Source organism: Styela clava, chromosome 13 (assembly GCF_964204865.1).
Source record: "Styela clava chromosome 13, kaStyClav1.hap1.2, whole genome shotgun sequence".
Classification (NCBI taxonomy): domain Eukaryota; kingdom Metazoa; phylum Chordata; class Ascidiacea; order Stolidobranchia; family Styelidae; genus Styela; species Styela clava.
This window is the reverse complement of record NC_135262.1, coordinates 4,815,457-4,837,125: the sequence shown is the minus strand read 5'-3', so window position 1 is coordinate 4,837,125 and position 21,669 is coordinate 4,815,457. Positions and strand designations below refer to the sequence as shown.

At 34.0% G+C, this 21,669-nt stretch overlaps 4 protein-coding genes across 6 annotated transcripts; 1 reads left to right on the top strand and 3 right to left on the bottom strand.

The window, feature by feature from the left end:
* Positions 1-1,298: 1,298 nt before the first annotated feature.
* Positions 1,299-10,439, bottom strand: LOC120332209 (ADP-ribosylation factor 1-like). Of its 2 annotated transcripts, none has more exons than XM_078119334.1 (2): positions 10,181-10,439; positions 1,299-2,239 (listed from the first exon to the last, which is right to left on the bottom strand). In XM_078119334.1, exons 1-2 carry the CDS (start codon positions 10,433-10,435, stop codon positions 1,952-1,954), a joined length of 543 nt encoding a protein of 180 aa, XP_077975460.1. In that variant the 5' UTR covers positions 10,436-10,439; the 3' UTR covers positions 1,299-1,951. The 2 variants fall into 2 exon arrangements, with proteins under 2 accessions (XP_077975460.1, XP_077975458.1); XM_078119332.1 differs by lacking the exon at positions 10,181-10,439 and adding an exon at positions 2,879-3,134.
* On the bottom strand, positions 3,180-21,651 carry LOC144431327 (ADP-ribosylation factor 1-like). 2 transcript variants are annotated; one of them, XM_078119336.1, is made up of 3 exons: positions 21,629-21,651; positions 14,368-14,659; positions 3,180-6,008 (listed from the first exon to the last, which is right to left on the bottom strand). In XM_078119336.1, the coding sequence occupies exons 2-3, from the start codon at positions 14,620-14,622 to the stop codon at positions 5,721-5,723; spliced, it is 543 nt and encodes a 180-aa protein (XP_077975462.1). In that variant the 5' UTR covers positions 14,623-14,659; positions 21,629-21,651; the 3' UTR covers positions 3,180-5,720. The 2 variants fall into 2 exon arrangements, with proteins under 2 accessions (XP_077975462.1, XP_077975461.1); XM_078119335.1 differs by lacking the exons at positions 3,180-6,008; positions 21,629-21,651 and adding an exon at positions 10,476-13,097.
* LOC120332165 (dynactin subunit 6-like) lies at positions 16,246-19,066 on the top strand. The gene is made up of 6 exons (XM_039399358.2): positions 16,246-16,403; positions 17,266-17,443; positions 17,693-17,763; positions 18,122-18,169; positions 18,241-18,383; positions 18,757-19,066. Exons 1-6 carry the CDS (start codon positions 16,391-16,393, stop codon positions 18,841-18,843), a joined length of 540 nt encoding a protein of 179 aa, XP_039255292.2. The 5' UTR covers positions 16,246-16,390; the 3' UTR covers positions 18,844-19,066.
* Positions 19,237-20,320, bottom strand: LOC120332167 (transmembrane protein 208-like). Its single transcript, XM_039399359.2, has one exon. It carries the CDS (start codon positions 20,231-20,233, stop codon positions 19,757-19,759), a length of 477 nt encoding a protein of 158 aa, XP_039255293.2. The 5' UTR covers positions 20,234-20,320; the 3' UTR covers positions 19,237-19,756.
* Positions 21,652-21,669: the final 18 nt, after the last annotated feature.

The window sequence follows — 21,669 nt, the reverse complement described above, 5'->3', positions numbered from 1 at the left end:
CAGGTCAATATATATATTTTTCATGAAACTTTAGAGCTTATTTCACTGGACTTTTGAGTTTTGGTCACGTGGTGGTATTAAGTAAAATAAGCTGAAACCAAACAGTGATGTCACAATAAGCACCTACATTTTCTATATAGCATAAGCATAGAGCGATGCCTATGGGCCTGTTTTACAGTAAGCCATGGTACAAACTGCTAAATTTAACATGGTTTGTCAAATCTCAGATGTTTTGTACATCCAGCCTCAACCACACCTCAGCGACCCCATGAACTGTTTGCGACCTTACCTACTTATCACTTCGACCCAATTTGGGGTCGCGACCCCTGGTTTGGGAACCCCTGTTCTAGTGCTTGGGTTTCTGCAAAAGTGTTGTTGTTGTTGAGAAACGACTAATTGTCAAATTGTAACCAGTTAATGTGATCAACAAAATACAGCATCCAATGCCGGCAGATGACAATACTGGAAAACTGCTTGTCATGGGACACTGCTAAAGTGTCTAGATCAGTGGTTTACAAAGTTGATTGACAAAAGATTCCCAAAATTTGAAGCGGAAGGATATTCACGGGCCGGGATATGAGAGCGCCTGCAAGGGGTCAGTATGTATGATTGATTGCTCACTTAAGTTTGGCGGGCTATATTAAATCGTAATTGGTCTGCGGTTCGGGAACCCTGGTCTAGGTAAATGATTTTCAACCAGCACAATTCAGTGGTTCCACAAGATTACAATTTAAATCAGAGATATTGATGTATTGTTTAAATATGATCAAATCCATAAGTATAATACAATACTGGTGTTCCGTGGCATATTTTATGATAACATTTATAATCGACTGCATAGGGGTTCCTCAACACAAGACTCTGGAATGTTCCACTAAGGTTTTCCGCCCCACCCAAAAGGTAGAAAGCAACTGGTTCACAACCTCTTACTGGTTACAGGTCTATCTATGGGAATAACATGTAGTCAGTTAAAAGCTTGGCGCTCCATAAGTTAGTGTGTGTACCAATATGGAGGAAACTAATATTGTTCGCCTCCTTTACATCAAGTTGTGTAAATGAACTATTCACTTAGCTAACATATACAGTCCCCGAACTCGTAACAGAACTAATATTAGAAAAATCGGAAAAGAATTATTGCCTAACCTGGTACTCACACAACGAGAGTACCGAAAGTCTGGCACACACGAGGGCAGAGGCAATGACACAGTATGCAATGGTTAGCGGCACTAACCTAACTTAGCGCAAAAAAGGACTCTGGATAAACCTGGCAACAGCAAGAAGCAAAAACTGGACAGCAATCTCTGTAATAGATTTTATTTACATTTTAGTTATTGTTTCAATTAAAATCATAACCTATCTGATGAGAAGACTGCTTTATCTGTGCAAAATCCAAAAATGATTCGCAAACTCGGGTTTGCTTCCAATACTAGGTGAAAATAGCAAATGCACCATTCATTTTAGTATATAGTAGCAACCTGAGTGATTTCATATACATGAAACATTTAAAAACCCGACAGATGATTTTGTTATTTATGGACAACAGCTTGTCTTCGCAAAGTACCACTCAATGATTAGAAAGGCATATTCATACTGACTTCACAATACCATACAAAGAAACTACGTTTAATTAGATTGTACACAAAGCAACATTAACAGTTAATTCCATTATGATAAAATGGGAAAGTAGAGACCTGGGCAAAACAAAATTATATATAACATAAAGGTACCTTGATACATCGTGTCATGAGTTTTTTGAAATTATGTGTCCAGTTTTTGAAATCAGTGATGTAACTCACCAAACAGTGATCAGAGAATAACTTTACCCTGGACACTGTCATATTTGTCTAAGTTGAATACAAAAGCATGATTTGTTTCAAATTTGGCCATTATATTTTGAGCTTCATATATGTTATATTCGAGTGGTCCGCAAGTCCTCAGAACTTAATTGCATCTAGTTCTTATTATTCAAAGCATTCGAGAGCCAGTCGAGACCTTCATATAATCCATCTCCAGTGGTGGCACAAGTTGCTTGAATGTACCATTTTCGGCTACGCATATCCTCCAGCCCTAATCCCTTGGATATTTCAGCAGTTGTTGCTGCATTAGGAAGATCTTGTTTGTTTGCGAACACAAGAAGAATGGCATCTCGTAATTCATCTTCTGACAACATTCTCTTTAATTCCTCCTTTGCTTCACAAAGTCTCTCTCTATCATTGCTATCCACGACAAAAATAAGACCCTGTGATGTGAAATGAAATATTCGGGATTGCAGAAAAAAGTTAGTCGATTGCAATCTTTTAAAATTAAAGATTTAGTGTCGCTGAGGGAGTTTGATATGTTTTCCATGAAGTTGGAATTAAAATTTCAAATTCCCAAGAACAGGAATTGTAGACTTACCAATATGGAGGTAACTAATTTTGTTTGCCTTCTTTACATCAAGTTGTGTAAAGAGACTGAAACTTATGGGCAGGGAGTATATTCACTTGACTAACACAGACAGTCCCCGAACTTGTGATAGAACTAAAATGAGGAAATCGGAATAAAATTATGCCCTAACCAGGTACACATACTACGGTAGTACCAGTAGTACATAAACTCGAAAAGCGTTAAGTTTATTAAGTGTTTTTTAAAAGTCTATTAAAGGAGACTTGAGTATGCCAAGTTTTTGTTATCAAAATCAGATTTTCTTAAGAGGTGGAATCAAAATTCGTAAATTTTATTGACTATTGTGTTGAAGCCTTGCCAATGAGGCTGTGAATTTTAGGCAGATAATAAAAAATAATTTAGGTTTTATTCATGTTAAATAAAAAAGAGCAATAAAGCATAGGTTAACATTTAACAGTTTGGGAAATTAAGGTTTTGATATTCGACAACCAACCTGAGTATTCTGGAAATAATGTCTCCACAACGGACGAATCTTATCCTGACCACCGACATCCCACACAGTAAAACTGATGTTTTTGTATTCGACCGTCTCAACATTGAATCCAATTGTAGGAATCGTTGTAACAATTTCACCAAGCTTCAACTTGTATAAGATTGTTGTCTTTCCAGCAGCATCAAGACCAACCATAAGAATTCTCATCTCCTTTTTTCCAAAAAAATTTTTGAATAGGGATGCGAAACCACCCATTTTGGTCTGGTGAATTGACAATTAAAATAATAATATAATGAATAAATCTAAAACAAAATTGGTATACTCATAATATGTAAGTAGCAAATAATCTACAATTGAAATAGACAGCATTGAATATAAGCAAAAAGCAGAATATCTCGAAAAAAAAACAGATGTTTAATTAAAATCTCTACACATGTCTAAAAGCCATACATTGCGAAACAGATAAAATTTGATATATTTCCATAATAAATAGTAAAATATATCTAACATTTTTGATCAACGTTTATTCGATATAGCAAAGAAGCGATAGCAAAGAAGCGTTTACATTGCGTTATAGTTAAAACTGGTGTACTTTGATGATTTCTATAATAAATGGTAAAATGTATCGAAAATATTTAATCAATGTTTATTCAAGAAAAAGCTTAGCAGAGAAGCATTTCAATCAGTGGGGGATTCAGAAGATTCCCACAACTGTGAGACACACATTGTTCTTATTGTGTAATCCTATTACTTATCGGTGAGCATGTTGATAGGTACCTGTCGGTTAGATACTTTCGTATGTTACGCGATATCTCACGAAAGCGAGGTTGAATCTGCTTCAAATTTTGCATGTGCATTCATCAAATCTCGGACCAGAAGCCTATTAATTTTGGACGAATTATGTCATATAATCAGCGAGTTATTAATTAATTAGTGATGAGACATGTGGTGTCGCTATTGAGTCAGAACGAAGGAATCGAAACCGCAGATCGATGAGTCGGCGGTCTCGGATCGCTGTCTAGTTCTTATGGTGTAATATAATGTTAGGCTCTCATATTGTTACTGAGCTTTCGACATGGTTCTCAATATGAGGCAAGAGAGAGTCTGTTCTCAAAATTTATAATCCCGTTATTTATCACACATAACAGGCCATGATTTATCATCCAAGTAGGCTGCGTCAAGGTCAGGGATTGGAATAGTTCGCCAACTTTTTTTTTTCAAATGCAAAAAACAATGAAATTTTCATTATCATATAAAACCAATGCTAAGTCATTCAATTTACTCTATTAAGATCAACAATCAAAACTGAAAAATATTTGGAAACAGTTTGAAGAGATCAAGAAATATCAATAAGTACCAAATCAGAGTTGTGTTCAATGCATTCAATTAAAAAAATCACTTGTGTGTGCGCCATGTATACATTTTTTGCTTTTCTATGCAACCTCCAGGACATTTGCGCATTTCTTTTCAATTTTTACTAACAATCTTTTACCAATATTTTGTCCCGGTTGTGAAATCAAAATATATTTTTTTAATTTATTCATTTTTTCACAAATTGCTAGTCTGAGATTAATATGGATAGAATTAAAAAGGGATGCTGCTGTCTCTGTTTATTTTTTAAACATTTGAAAATATCTGAAGAAGAATAATTAGAGATCTTCTAACATGGAATGTTGACACATTTTTCTGATGCACAATATCATATTATTACTAAGAACCAGGGATATCTTTCTTTGAAACTTTCGACCAAATCATGCATCAAATTACTACATTATTTGGGGCCACTGTGCAATAAACTATTAGCTACAAGATTAGTAATATATTAAGTGATAAATATTGATATTTACAAATAAAACAGTGGGAGTATAATGAGCAGCAAGACAAAATAGCTCTGCAAATGTTGGTGATATAGAAGCAGTTAGCCAGACAATTCATTTTCTGAGTAAATCATTGCGATTGCACACAGAGAACTGCTCATTTGATTATTATAAGTTACTGCTGTGAACTTCAAACATTTCTCAGATTAATTTAAGCTTTGGTACTCCTGTAATGTATGTACCAGGTCGGGTTAGGCCATAATTTTATTCCGATTTTCCTTATTTTAGTTCTATCACAAGTTCGGGGACTGTCTGTGTTGGCCCAGTAAATATACCCCCTGCCCATCGGCTTCCGTCCCTTTACACAATTTGATGTGAAATAAGCGAACAAAGTTAGTTACCTCCATATTGGTACACACATCTTTGGAGCACCAAAGCTTGACATTATGAACAGAAATGTTGATGAAGTTCCATTATTCACACAAAAATCAGTAATAAAATCAAAATAATTATTGTTAAAATGTGCTACAAAGTGAAAAAAGATCGGTGTAATGGGTTCATATAGCTTGGATACAATTTTTGCCTAGATATTCTTGGTAAGATCTGGCATATATAGGGATGAAAATTTAGTTAATTTTTATTTAAATCAAAATGTTTTATCATAAATGTTTAAATTATTTTTTCATAGCCTGCTGCCATTGTTTAAGACAGAAAAACTATTATTATTATTTCTTCTGAATGTTGTTTCTAATACAAATAAGGTCAAAAATGGTTTATTATTGCAATTGCAAAAATAAAATATGAATCCATCAAGCTTTTAAACTGAAACTTTTCATAATTTGATGATGTGGTTGAATGTTGGAATGTTTAACTTCAAACTACGATATGAAGAATTATATACAACTCATATATGTTACATTCTGAAATGGGTGAAAATGATCAAGTTACACAAACGGTGTAATATAGTCTAGTCTCCTCACGACTTTACATCCAAATTGCTCATGATTTTCCAAAGTCGGAAACCTCTACTTCACATTCTTCAAGGTTCTAGACAGCCAATCGAGACCTTCGTATAATCCGTCACCAGTAGTGGCACAAGTAGCTTGAATGTACCATTGTCGGGTTTTCATGGTATCCAGTTCCAACCTTTGTTTGATGCAATCCGTAGACTCAGCATTAGGAAGATCTTGTTTGTTTGCGAACACAAGAAGGGCAGCATCACGTAATTCATCTTCCGACAACATTCTCTTTAATTCATCCCGAGCTTCATTAAGTCTCTCTCTGTCATTGCTATCCACTACGAAAATAAGGCCCTGTGATATGAATGAGAAGGATACATTATCCATATCAATATAGTCAAAGGAATATTTCGCAGAAAAATAATGTCCATTGGGTTTTTAGGCCATAATTTTATTCTGATTTTCTTTATTTCAGTTTTATTACGAGTTCGAGGACTCTCTGTGTTAGCCAAGTGAATATACCCCCTGCCCACAGGTTTCCCTTCCTTTACACAATTTGATGTAAAGCAGGCGAACAAAATTAGTTACCCCATAATTTGATAATAACATTTGGAGTGGAATACCTCATAAAAATAATAAAAGATGCAAAGAGAATATACGTGAAGTTACTAGTGGCAACATTTTTTGAAATAAAATTTGAAAAAAGTACGGTAAATATTGGGAATTCATCATGATTGTGAGAACGATTTCATTTTCAGTTTGAAACAATCCCGATAACTACTATTTATTAACAACGGAGACATCATTTTAAAAAAAGTCATTCAAAGTCAAATTCTTCATAATGATAGTTTAGTTATAATAGTAACAGTTGGATCAACAAATATCTCTGATGAATCATAGACACGCCCACTCATGACAACTCAAGTGTTGAGTGAGTCACCAATGACCACTCACAGATAATTGTTAACTAATTTGAGTAGAATTCTGGTGCAAGAAACATTTTTTCACAATCATTATCAGGAAAAATAAACTACCGTAAGTTCCATACTGAACAAGTTTTTTATTTATTTTTGACACAAATTCAACCTTTGAACAGTTAAAATATGATGCAAAAGCAATGTGGGTCAAGAACAACTGGACATTGTGTATCGTGCATGCATGTGATGAAAATATTCGATCTAGAAGAAAACATCATTATCAAGATTCCCACAACAAAGGGAACAATGCTCTATAATTTTGACCTGATCCTAATAATGAACAAGTGTTATACGAGTGTCTGTAAAATAGTAACATTGGTAAAATGATCCAGTTTAGTTGGTATAGTGGAAAAAAAATTCGTTTTATATGACTAGAAAAAAGTTGAATTCACCCTAGATGCCTAACTTTTTAGCACATAAATATTCAAATATTTAACAACACCCAACCGGGGAAAAAAAGTATGACAAGACAGGTGGAGGTTCATTCTATGCAGAAGAAGAAAATCGCAATATTTGTGTCAAGTCTCAGACAGAAAATAGAAAGTCATGAACTACTATCATGTTATTGCTAAACTACTAATTTCTGATCTGTTTGTTTATTGATTCTGTGTATCGTGTGTTGGGTTAGACCTAGGTTGGGTTGTTGCCACACCTTTATCTGTTTACTTTACTAACAATTAATATTTTCCCTAACATATCCTAACCTAAACTAAGGTAAACGTGAAAGGCAGGGATGGCCAAAACCGAATATTTTACCATTTCGAGAAAATATTTTTGAATATGAAATAATGAACACATTCTATATTGGGGGCACGTTCATGTGGAAAATTTTATAATGACTATATTATCTTTATGTTGATTATCTATCCAGAAAGGTCAATGTTTTTTGTTTTTCCTGTGTTGTTCCTTACCAGTTTAGTTATTGAATGTTTTGTTCTACTTGTTTGATGGCTCAAAATCACTAACTTTTAAATAATAATGCTCTAAATTATTCCTAAATTGGAAAGTTACTATATCGTACTATTGAATTTCTAATGTATTTGTATTGGACATCCTTGTGTGAAACATCTGTGAACTAAGATGATTTTTTGTTTAATAACGCCAAAATTACGGTAATTAAAATTAATAACAATTGCTAACTATCTGAGATAAACTAGCTTAGTAGTCACAACATTATTATTCCTATTAAAAACCAATGAAACCTGAAACCTGAACTGAACACAAATAGGTACATTAGAAGTATGTGAACCACGATGGGGGACCGCGGAACGTAGTATGTGTACAAGGTTAGGGTTAGGCCATATTTTCAGGTACAAATACTACAGGAGTCACTTGGCTAGTCCCCAAACTCGTAATAGAACTAAAATAGGGAAAATTGGAATAAAATTAGGACCTATCCCCAATCTGGTACACACACTACATTCGGGTGTCCGCCGTCTTGGTTCACAATTGGAGTATCCATAAATATTCTTCCAAGGATCAGAAAATGACACAAAAATTATTCAAAATTAATTACAATTGTTTACTATCTGAGATAAACTAACTTAGTAGTCACAACATTAATATTTCTATTAACAACTAACGAAACCTGAACTGGACATGTATATTCTTCCAAAGAAGCATAATCAGAAAATATCACAAATTGACTCAGAAAATACTTTATTTTTTGTGTGAGATTCATGCTTGGCCAGGGACAAAAAGTTTGTGAGGGGAAGCAACTATGTCATCAACTACTAACTAAAGTGACTTGAGTCATGAAGGAAGAAATAGAAACCAAAATCAGAATATATCGATTGAAGGATTTGATTGCACTTATATTCGAGTTGCACAAAAGGTAGAAAAAGGAATACAAAATTTCTAGAAAATTGTAATAATTTCTGGTACTACCGGCCGTAGTGTGTGTACCAGGTTATGGTTAGTCCATAATTTTATTCAGATTTTCCATACTTTAGTTCTATTACGAGTTCGGGGACTGTCTGTGTTAGCCAAGCAAATATACCCCCTGCCCATAGGTTTCAGTCCCTTAAAACAACTAGATGTAAAGTAGGCGAACAAAATTAGTTACCTCCATACACTTCTGAAGCACCTAATTATTACCACATCAAATATTTTTTTCAAATAACAGGGCTACAGGTTTTTTTCTTGTTTAAGAATCCCCATCCCTAGTAATCAGACTATAAGCAAGAACTATGCTACTAAAGGTAAAAACTTATTTTTTCACACAGCTGTCAAACTATTACCTTGTAGTAATTCATTATTAATGTTAACATTTCACTGTAATCATATCCAAAAGATTCTAAAGTATTGCCATTATGCCTAATAAAATTAAGAGAGCGATGCTCAAATATATGGACATTAAGGCCAAACGAAGTAGTTTTATTTTATTGATGTCATCGCACCGAAAAAGAAAATCCCTTAGAACTCGTAGAAATTTTTTCAGTACCGTAGGTAAAGTGATAGACTTTTTTAAGCGTAAAATACTATCTTTAACCACTGAAAATTTTAAAGCAATTGATCCCGTAGTTAATTTACAACGAGAACAAGAATGAGAATACAAAATGACAACTTCAATAATGGAAAAGGTAGCATAGTGCAATAGAGACATCTACAAATTATTTTATAGTGCTCGTCAATTTTACAAGTGTTAGTCAAGAAAGAGAAGACAATTCTACAGAGCTCGTAGTTCTCAGTAATTGTTTTCATTCACACTGGTTTATCATTCGTGTCATACTGGGTTAAATGTACCAAGCTACCGAATTTCAATCTACTCTGAAAACCGTCTCAGTTATTTGGAAAAAAGTTACCGTTCACATTGTTATTGCTAATCTATATTCAGGATCAGTGAAACAGTTCTCATTACATGCATATAATATATATGATGAATTTCCTGTCTTGAATAATTGTAACTAATGGCATATTGGCATGTCCTGAATCATTTAATAATATACGGTAATAATCATGTATCGTCATTAAGAAGAAAGATCAAGTCTATTTGTTATCACACTTCTAAAATACTTTCTATCTAAATTTTAATATTGGTCTGTGTAAGCCAGTTACACCTCACGAGCTTTAACTTTTTTGGGTACTCTAGTAGTATGTGTACCAGGTTAGGGTTAGGCCATAATTTCATTCTGATTTTCCTTCCTTCAGTTTTATTACGAGTTCGGGGACTGTCTGTGTTAGCCAAGTGAATATACCCCCTGCCCATTCCCTTTACACAACTTGTTGTAAAGTAGGTGAAAAAAATTAGTTAACTCCATATCGGTACACACACTTCTGGAGCGCCTTTTTTGTAACAATTTTATCATATTTTACAAAACGAGTGCTATGCCATGGAGAAGTAATTTTTCAGTTCACTTCATCTCACATGATTTAAAAAGATACCACAAATAGGAGAGTGAATGCCCGTTTATAAAGGAAAATTTATCCTGCCCAAAAAGAATTTGGTTGCTACAAACCGTAACTCTAAAGGCAGTGATTGATGATAAAGCTCACAGCAAACGTTATTAGGAATCGTTTCTGTAATAAAAAGTGATGTTTCTGGTTTACCTGGGTATTCTGGAAATAATGTCTCCACAACGGACGAATCTTATCCTGACCACCGACATCCCACACAGTAAAACTGATGTTTTTGTATTCGACCGTCTCAACATTGAATCCAATCGTAGGAATCGTTGTAACAATTTCACCAAGCTTCAACTTGTATAAAATTGTTGTCTTTCCAGCAGCATCAAGACCAACCATAAGAATTCTCATCTCCTTTTTCCCAAAAAGACCTTTCAATGCGGACGCAATTGCACCCATTTTAAATTATGGTTAAAATATCAATATTATTAAGTTAAACTCTGAAAACAAAGGAGTATAATCATAATATGTAAATAGCACAAAACTAAATATTAAAATTATGACGATCTAATAACGACAGAATCATAATCAAGCATTACAAATCGGACAATACATCCAAATAACATAACGTAAATATTTCAGATTGTTGGCCACTGTTTCATTTACTCTCATGCAAAGCACTGATAAACACTTATTGCTATGTGGTCATTGCTCACCCGTAGAACCATTTTGTTAAGATAATATAGATAACACACAATTTAATACATATTCTAGAAAGTTTCCCAAGAAAAGAAAATATCAATGTTATGAAGCTCAATCCTACAAAGTAATGGCCCTAGAGTATCCCCATAAGTCTAATGGAATATAATATTAGAATAAAGTAGGAGGGACAAAAGTATTTTTATAGCATGCATCAACTCCCATTATATATGTAGCAAGACATTATTTACTTCTATAAAGAACAGTAGCGAAGATGAGCTCTTCTCTTGACATAAAGATTCAAACCAGATATAAGGTTCGAATACTGCCACTGTTTTATTCATTCTCATTTTAAGCAATAATATAACTTTTAAAAATCATGTGCTCGTCCTTGATCATGTTTAATACATATTCTCATGGGTTGAACAAAATAAATGACTGACCCAATCTAGTAAAACATAAGTCTGAGTGTATCTCATATAGGAATCATAAAAAACAGAGAGCACACAAGTGTCAGCTACCATTATATGTGCAACAAGAGAAGTCTTATTCTTAATATTTCTAAAAGAAAAACAGAGAAAGGGGTCGCATGGACGCATGGAAATAGTATGAAATTCATCCTTTTAAAATTCATTTAGGAATACTGCCAAAATTAATTTAAAAATAGGCATGCTTAGTGGATTTGCTACACATTAAACCCCTTTTAAATCCTAGAACATTGAGAAAAATTACTCTCAACAATTTAGATATGGGTATTGATATAGCATGCAAACCTTAACTGGTTCAATTTATCAATTTTATCTGAAAAGAATGAACTGCAAGGCAATGGAACTCTCTTCCAAGATACTAATTTGTCTGTAGCAACAATAATACAGAAACGAGACAAAATACTTTGGCAATATTATAGTAACTAAGAGTTATCCAACAAGTTCACATAGACAAAAAGCGATGCTACTATAATCTGAGGTCTACTTCCACCATGGCCACCAAGTTGTATTTTGAGGTCTACCAATCAAGTCTACCTAGGATATGTGCAAATTATGTGCTTATCACATGGTGATTAGGGATGGAAAATGCAGTGGTATACCTAACAAAGTAGTATTGCTCTGAGGTAGATCTCAAACTATAGTGTGGTAGACCTGATACTATAGTAGCAACTCTAAAAAGCGCTATGAGAACAAAAATGGATTAGCATAAATTACACAATACATCCATGTTATGCATGAAAAATATTCACGACAGGATCGAGTCATATCACAAGGAAAACTCTGAATACATGGAATAATTTGATATTACAATGAAGAAGATTCAAAGAAGTTTCGCAATGATGGAAGAAAAATTTCTAATAAATTTGTTTTAGAAACAGCGATGCCAATTTTGCAGATATAAATATTCAACATACACTAAATCCAAGAATTGTTTCACACCACACTGCCAGAACATAAGTAGTTATTATGAATTTGAAGGCAACTTATTACAAACATTACTGATTGATTATACAAGGACATGGCCAGATGTCTTGAGATAGCAATTGAGTCAGGCCATTATCATTAAAATATATGTGACATATATTTCTGAATTGACTGCACTTAACTGCGTTTTCAAGGGTAAGGTGTAAGTAAGTAAGAATAGGGGAAATGAAATAACCAACAACCGAAAAGAATTGATAAATTAATCTTGCAACACAAAAATTAAGACACTGAGCACTATTTTCTCGGTTCCCAACTATAAGACGAAATAATAAAAAAAAATATAAACCAAACGTTTTCGCTCATATTAACAAATTTTTAATAAGGCAGTTATGGAAGATTCAGAACAATATCAAAATAATAATTATCCATGCCTGAGCCATGCATAACATACGCTGCTCCAATAAAGTCCCTATGTGTGAAATTGGTTAAATAGGTTCTGCATAGAACACATTGTTCGGTCTGTGCTCAAGGTTTTGGATTTTAATAATATTTAACGATAGCATAAATATCATTGGCTATGTATTACAAAGGTTAAAAATAAAAACAAATCTACCGGAAATTTCACGATTATTAGCAAGTGGGTAAAATCGCGACACAATTCCATGTATTTGTCATCAAAATTTGGTCAAAAACGGCAAATACTGCCAGCGTTTCGAAAGTGATCATGTCTTTTTCTTCAGTTCAGCGGATAACCAATCAAGTCCTTCATACAGACCATCGCCAGTAGTAGCACATGCTGCTTGTACATACCAATTTCGGTTGTTACAACTTTGCAAACCAAGGCTTTCTTGTAACTCTCCAACTTTCATTGCATTGGGAAGATCCTGCTTATTTGCAAACACGAGCAGGATGGCATCCCGAAGCTCTCCTTCATCCAGCATACGTTTCAGCTCATCTCTAGCTTCATCCACTCTCTCCCTGTCATTACTGTCCACCACAAAAATGAGTCCCTAAATAAGGAAAATTTTAGTTATTTTTGGAACATCCAGTACATCGATTTAAATACATTGCTTCAATAAAACAGGTTCAAATACTGCCATCTAACTTTTAAGCCTAAAGTCCACAAGCTCAGGTTCCAACCAAGAAGGTATACTGTGCCAAATAGAAACAATAGTCCTAAAACATGTTAGCTTTCATATTAATGTTTGCCTAACTGCTTTTTATTAACAAGAATTGAAAAAGCAAGATTTTCTTAGAACAAGATAGGAGAATCCAGCTTTTAACAGGTATTCTAAGATTTCTAGTTTATCAATTACTAATTCGACAATTCTTGCTTCAGGCTATAGTGATATCAATCAATTGATAGATATGTTGATATGTGAACTTGCTTACTATAAAAGAACTAAATAAATACTATTATTTTTCTTTTGCAGTATACAATGCGATAAACTCACTTTAACTTTCATAATCAGCCTTACAAATATTTACCAATACTAAGGGATCAATACAACATCAGCTCTAAATTAAAATCAATCATGTTATCGTATTTATTAAACGCGGAAAACTAACATATTGATTCAGGAAATGCAGCTCATCAATTCTCATGAACCACATGGGGCAATGTGGAAATAAATGAGAAAATTGTGTTGACAATTTCCCTGGGTAAAACCATATTGAAACTCAAACTAGCAAAATAGAAAGCTAGCACAATGTACTCATTTGGGTTCCCAACCGTGAACGAATTTGATTGTTTTGAAAGAGGAAATCTAACTTTTTATTTGTGTTTAGTATTATTGCCAATATGTTATACATTCAATATATCAAAAACGATCTTGAACCACAGTAGTTAAGAATTAAATACAAAAAAAATTCCAGAAGATAAAACTTTTATGTATGTGTAAGTGTATTCTATGTATCAAAACTATCAAGAACAAAAAAATTTCAGAGCTCAGAACTTTGGGTATTTTATAGCAATTATGACAATACTTGAGTATTTTGTTATGTTTGTTGAGAAAATATGGTTTGAATAAATAAATGAAAAATCAGTCATTTAAAATTCAAAGCGATAGGATGGCAAAATTCATGAACTGTTATCCATGAAATATTTTATGAATGACGACATCGCCCTCCTTCTACTAGAATCCTAGTAGAACTTCATAAAGAAAAACAAATGATTTCAAATAATAAGTGAACCTCACTACACATTCGTATTTCAAGCACCAATTTCCAAAAAATTGCCTTTTTTAAATTTGAGAATTTCAATTTTGTTTTATCACTTACCTGAGTATTTTGGAAATAATGTCTCCACAACGGACGAATCTTATCCTGACCACCGACATCCCACACAGTAAAACTGATGTTTTTGTATTCGACCGTCTCAACATTGAATCCAATTGTAGGAATCGTTGTAACAATTTCACCAAGCTTCAACTTGTATAAGATTGTTGTCTTTCCAGCGGCATCAAGACCAACCATAAGAATTCTCATCTCCTTTTTCCCGAAAAAACTTTTGAATAAAGACGCAAAACCACCCATTTTGGTCCAAATATACGAATAAAATTACAAACAAAAACTGCAAAAAAAACACAATGAAAATATTAAGATAAAACTACAGAAAGCTCTTCTAACCCCTTTGACAAACACAGAGATAATTCGATCCGAAAAAATACTTTCGCGTAACTGACATCTGACATTTAAAACTAATTCGAAATAGAAATTTTTTAATATTTCATGATAAAAAATAGATGATTGAATTTTAATTAGGTTTTATCAAAATTTCCCGGTTTAGCTCATATTTTAAGATAATTGTGTGAATTAATGGGAAAAATATTCAAAATGCAGATATTTTAATTTCCGTCGTACTACTCGTACATGAAATATTGTACCGACATGAGTAATAAAAAAAACGGTAACAAAAAGTTCAATTGAAATAAAGAGACGTACAATATTTCCACAATTGATGCGGGGCCGCAAACATCGTGTCAGCGACACCGTGTTTGCTGAGTTCAGCAGCAGATGACGTCAAACAATCGTCAAATGAAATTTAAGTTTCACAAGTTGGTCTTATATGCTGAATATGACAAAAAAATAAAGCAAATGTATATGGGTAATGAATTCTACAACGTTGGGTCTGACATTAGAGAATATTTACTCTTCAAAAAGTTCTGAAGTTGGCGTTTAATTTGTATTCAAAACAGCAATTTGATTTTATACCACTAATCCAATAGGAATTCGATGGAACTAATAAAACAGCGTCACTTCAGATGTTGAAGAAAGCGGTACCGGTAGACTATAAACTTCCATTAAAAGACTCTATTCAGTTATGGATACTTCGTACCATAATACAAGTAAATATACAGATTAGAGTAGATTTTCACTACCGTACCACTACAGCACTAAGATCAGAATATTTTCATCTTGTCGCAGTGTCGACTTGGGCAGCAAAAACAGGCACTAAAACCTATAAAGATCTAATAGACAGTAGACACTAGAGAAACCCGACTATCTGACTATTGAACTAACGGACTATGCCAGTCAACGACAGAAATCGCTGTGGTTACCGATAACAGATACCGGTACGAGTTGAAATATTTCCATCAAATAGGCCATTCAGACACTTAATACCTACCAATTATTCATTGTAGTACTAAGAAATACCTTTTACTACAAAATTTACCAAACGACAAACGCGAAATAACCAAAATTACGCAATAAATTAAACACTGAAAGGAGCGACTCACGCGCAAGGCGGGGTACACGTATTTCACTGCTTCATCCGATGACGTCATCAAACGTTATTCCATATTTCATACCGGAATTTTAAAGGAAGTTGCTGGCGAGTAAAAATATTCTCAAACACCTAAACTAAAAACCTACAATTAAGAAATATGAATGAATTAAAAACAAAATATGTACCAAAAAGTTTCAAAGTGTTAATTTAACATGATGCAACCTTCAAGGTTGCTATTTTCATCTTGATTCATTGAGTTATAAACAACTGAAATTTAGTTCAATTCAAAAGAATATTTGTTGCTCGAACTTCAAGTAAAACCTTATTTTAGATAAATTTAAACATTCATATATATGTTATTTATATTATTCAAACCTAAATTTATTCAAATACACGTATATTTCAATCCAAACTTATTGTATGAGTTTTCACATATCATCGTCGCTGATGCGTAGCTTTAAAGGAAGAGCAACTTGAGTTGAAAATGTAATTTGATATTCTGTACTGCATATTGATTCCAGTAAACTTCTGATTGGTTTGCGATTCAGCCATTGCAGCGTTGGTTTTTCCAAGATGCCGGAAGCTGGTAGGTTTTATTGGATATACTACATAACTGAAATAACTTGTATTGAAAACAACAAACAAATGAATGGAACTATGGATTATATGAAAAATATGTGCCTGATGGAACTATCATGATGATATTGATATATATGTTTGTTTACTTTATGTCTTTATTTATTAATATTTTATTTATTTAATGAATAATCCACTTTTTGGAACTATAAAAAAAAAAAGTTTTATTGGATTGTGCTTACTTATTAAGTAATCAAATGTACAGTGGCGAGCGTATTCCTAACACTTACAGCCTTAGCATGATGGACCGCACCAAAAGAAAGGATATTAGTATAGGATTTCTGGATTTACACTTCAGACACGTACAGACGTCAGACTGTGGTGGGATTCAGTCGGTTCGCACCGGTTCTATAGAACCGTCTCATTGAATTTTATGAGATCAGCGAACCGGTTAGCATTACTGGTTACTGTCAATGACTTTTTGTAACAGAACTTGGTGAAAAATATGACTTTTGTGATGGAACCATTGACAAAAAATTTAATCCTGTAATCCCACCACTAGATTTACATATTCAGCCCGGGGAAGAGGAAGGCCAATAAGACGGCCTAACCATATAACCATATGGCAGTATGGCGAATCACGGCCTCTCGTCCGGTTACCATTCCATATCTGGTATGGGATTAGTTAGTCATTTGTTCATCAAGCAGGACTTGATGGTGGTGGAAGCCGTAACCGACCAGCGGTTACATGAACCACCTTACGGCGGCGAGGAGTTCAGCAATCCTCTTGCACATAATCATCCCCGCATGGAATTCCCAACGCTTAGCACGATGAGCCACACCACCACCGGTTGATTTTGCATTATTTCTAGATAAATTATTGAAAATTGCCCCAGACACTGTCGTATGTGTGAATGCTGAAATCAAGGGTGATGTTACGATTGGCTCCAAGACAATAATCCATCCAAAAGCTCGAATATGTGCGCAAGATGGGCCAATTATAATTGGAGAAGGAAATCTCATTGAGGAACAGTCACTTATAATTAACAAGTATTTATCAAATTATTTATTCTACTTGATTTCATGGAGATTGTTTCTGAAGTCAAGTTAGAGCAGAGGTGTTTGAAAATTATATATTTTTTTAATGAAGGGAAATGAATGTCGCAACTACATTTCTCATGTTTCTTAGTCTGTTATTCAATTGTGTCATATATAACTCTTTATATGAATACTTGTCAGTTGTCTTTAATAGTCATTATATGTAGTCATTTTTTTTTAACTTGCAAATTTTTTTCCCAGAAATATACCAGGAGAGACAGAAGGACAACCACTCATTATAGGAAATTATAATGTATTTGAAGTTGGGTCAGGTATACCAGTATTTGTCTTTCATTTATTAATAAAATATACATTTTTTGTCATTTAGGATTTAGTTAGAAAAGAAGCAAGCATAGAAAAGTTGTTTCTAGCTCCAGCAGCAAATAGGATGGGAGTTGACCTCGATGGCCTCATGGTCGTATCACTCCCTCCCGTCAATACCAAAGCAATTTTATTTGTGTTATGTATTTTTTTCGTATTGATGACTGTTTGTTTTTGGTTGACAAAATAAATCTTTCTCTCTCTCTCTCACATTCCAGCAAGCTCTTATCACTTTACTAATATGATATCCCACTTCAGAAAAATTCCATTATTGTCAAGTTTTCCATAATCTCTTATTTGTTTTTATAGTTTGCGAGACAAAAGCTGTTGGAGACAATAATATTATAGAATCAAAAGGTAACTACTGATTGATTGAAATAAAATACAGAATATCCCAGAGCTTGAGTTTTTATGTGTTTTTGTTTTAGCTAAGGTTGGTCCGTACACTAAATTGACAAATGGATGTGTGATTGGTGCACTTTGTGAAGTCAACACTAACGAAATTTTACCTGAAAACACCTTAATTTGTGGAGAAGATTATTTAAGAAGACGTTTGAATGAACATCCTCAGGTCAGTATAAACATATAGAGTACATCCATCGCTCCTGTTCAGCTGCTCCATTATTGCATAGGGCACATGATAAAACTTTGTACGATGCCCTTTATTGATTAGGCTCAAAAAGAAACATTATTTTTATGATGACAATTCAGCACTTCAAAAGTATGTGTACCAATATGTTCGCCTACTTTACATCAAGTTTAGTAAAGTGACGGAAGCCTGTGGGCAGGGGGTATATTCACTTGGTTAACACAGACAGTCCCCGAACTCGTAATAGGACTAAAATAAGGAAAATCAGTATAAAAATTATGGCCTAGTTCTAACCTGGTACACATACTACGGGACACCTGGTCAACTTTAACCAGAGCTCTTTTGTTTTTTTCAGCCTCAGCACCAGCAGCTTGATTACTTGAGAAAGATTTTACCCAACTACCATTATTTACAGAAGTCTCCTAAGAAGTCAACATCTTGAAAGTGTATCTACAAAAACTTGTTTCCTAATGATATGACAGCACTTCTGAGACCGAGCGTGGTGTTGCACTTACATATTAAGCATAAAAATGAAACATGATCAACAGAGGCATACCGCATTTGTGTGCTCTGCGCAGTCAGTACCTAATATCAAAACACAAAATTCTCGTATTTTTCAACACAATAAAATATTTATTAAAATCTACATCATTGCAAATCGAAAAGTATTTAATAATTTAATCGTAAGATGATAGATACTTTCATGAATGTAAGTCAGTCTCAGGAGGATAGGCGATACTAAAGGAGAACAACGTATGCTTGGGTGATGATAATTACACACACAAAACTATAATTTAAACCAACATAGAAAAAATTCAACTACATTCAGTGCCTATAATTATTCGGAGGCATCGGGTTTATTGGTGAATTGAATCAAGGGTTAATAAAACAGTGCTCGTTGTATGTGTAAGCACATGAAAGGAAATTTGACTGGTGATGCAGAAGGTATTCATGTAAGATGCTCAATCTTTCATCTCAAAGTAATTGTATGTAGAAAAGAGGCAAAAATTTGTTTCTCAATTGGACGATGCAGCACAATAATTTTCAATTCAATAAATATATAATATTTAATTGCTTCAGTCCCATAAACAACTGTAATCCTATTGCATGTCACCCGATTCCCATTTCAAAAGCCACCATCAAATAAATTATTCAATATATATATCATTCGTGGAAGCATAAAAATTCTTAAATATCAAACTGGACGACTGTTCCAGACATGTTTGTTACATCATTCTTGAGTTAGAATAGATAGCAACCAATAATTAGGTAATGCTTTAATTTGAGACCAGTTTGATAAGGAACCAGAAGAGAGATTGCCTAAAATAGTTCTCATGATATCTGATATATAAATCTTATTGTCGCCTCATCATCTTTTTCTCCAGTTTTTTCTTTTGTTTTTCAGTTGGTTCTTCAGCCTCTTGGAAAAACCATGGTGACAAAACGCTAACCCAAAGCTTATAGAAAGCCACAATTGGTATTATCAGCCATAAAAGCCAAAAATAGTTTGAAAAAGACCCCAACATCTGGCAAACAGCAGTGACAATGAGTATATCCTTCAAGTGTTCGCCCATACCTTGATACATACTCAGATCTAAATTGCTTTTTGCCATTGACTGCATGACTTTTATGCATGCTGCTAATACGATGGTGGAAAAAATTAAAAGTGCCCAATCCGTATATCCCATTCCTTCTGAATTCCACAAAAATTTAAATAAAACAACTGGTATATAGGAGCCTCCAGCAATGTAACTGTAAAATTGTAACGTTGACTCATTTTCTTGCTTGATTTGCTTTTGCCCTTTCGTTCCTTGCTTCCCTTTAGGAGCCATTTTACGTTGAATTTGTTAGAAGAGCGTCAACAAACCGAAAATAAAGCAAACATATGGCAGAACTGAGGTCACACATGAGCAAACATTCAGCCGACAGGAATTGGTGGCAACGGAGTTTAAAATTGATATCCGAGTATACGGGATATTATCTGTCTGTTCAATTCTTGTTTGCCAGCGCGTGCGTGTTTCTATCTCTACTATCAAATAGATTTATTTCTGAACTTTTTGAATTTTTTGTTCAAATTTTCAGAAAACAAGTTATTCTCCTAAGATTGACTTTTTACATTTGAATTTCACCAGCAAGTGTGAGGTTTTTCCCATCATGTCCGGGTTTCACGTTTTCAGTAGCACACGACCGCATATAGTATCTAATAATCTTAAACATCATGTTCAATACCACATTTTAGCAAAATCCCTCCCGCGGAATTATATTTTGCAAAACAAAATAGGTTCTCGTCTCGTGAAGTTTATTGTCATGAACCATAATGTTTGTGTTCATGCTGTGTATATATCTTTTATGTTTATATACCTATTCCTTATTTATTGCTGTTTTGTCGGGTTTGAGTATTGTGTTAACATTGATAAATCGCGCTAAATCTTTTTTCGACTACATTCACGCAAAGGACTTCCCAGACTCTTTACTCAATAAATATTCTTCCTATACTTTGCCATTGCAAATTTTTTTAACGTTTCATCAAGAGTTATTCGGCTACCATGAGCTTGTGAACTGGTATACTTCTTCAAAAGCACTTTTTTCAAAAGTATTCAAGTAACTGCCGTGAATAGGCAGCCTAATAATGGAGATTGATATTAGCCAAAATTATATAAGCTTTTTAGGTAGCATAGCGTTTTTTGTTACCGCAAATAAACCGAAATACTTTCGAAGACAAAATGACTTCTGAGTTATTTCATATATATCTATATGTACTACACATAACTAAAAACTGGTAAATAGCTGCTAGAACAACGAATCCAAGTCAGTTTTTACATCCATGCTTGGGAATCCTTCTCAGTGAAAAAGTGTATATCATGCTGCTGCATATCTGCTGAAATATCAACTGTTGTGTTACCCTTATGTTACTACTAATTGGCCATTGTTGCGGAGACAAACAAGGGATACGATACTCGCGAGGAAACGTTCATTAGCAGTAGCACTGAGGTATCAATGCAAAGGACTCAACCCAAAAGTTTCTTCGTCGTCGTAGCCAGCCCAAAATTTTGAAGGGCGCTAAATATTTTTTGTGTTATGGCGTAATACGACACTTACTCGTGCCGTTTTCCTCGAACAAGGTTAGTAACTAACCATCTTATATTATGTGTGTATATTTCAGGTACCATTATCCTTTATAATAAATACCGTATTCTAGGAAAGTGAGTTATCATTTATGATTGTACCTTAATACAACCAAATACTCCAAGTTCAAGAACGTTGGATT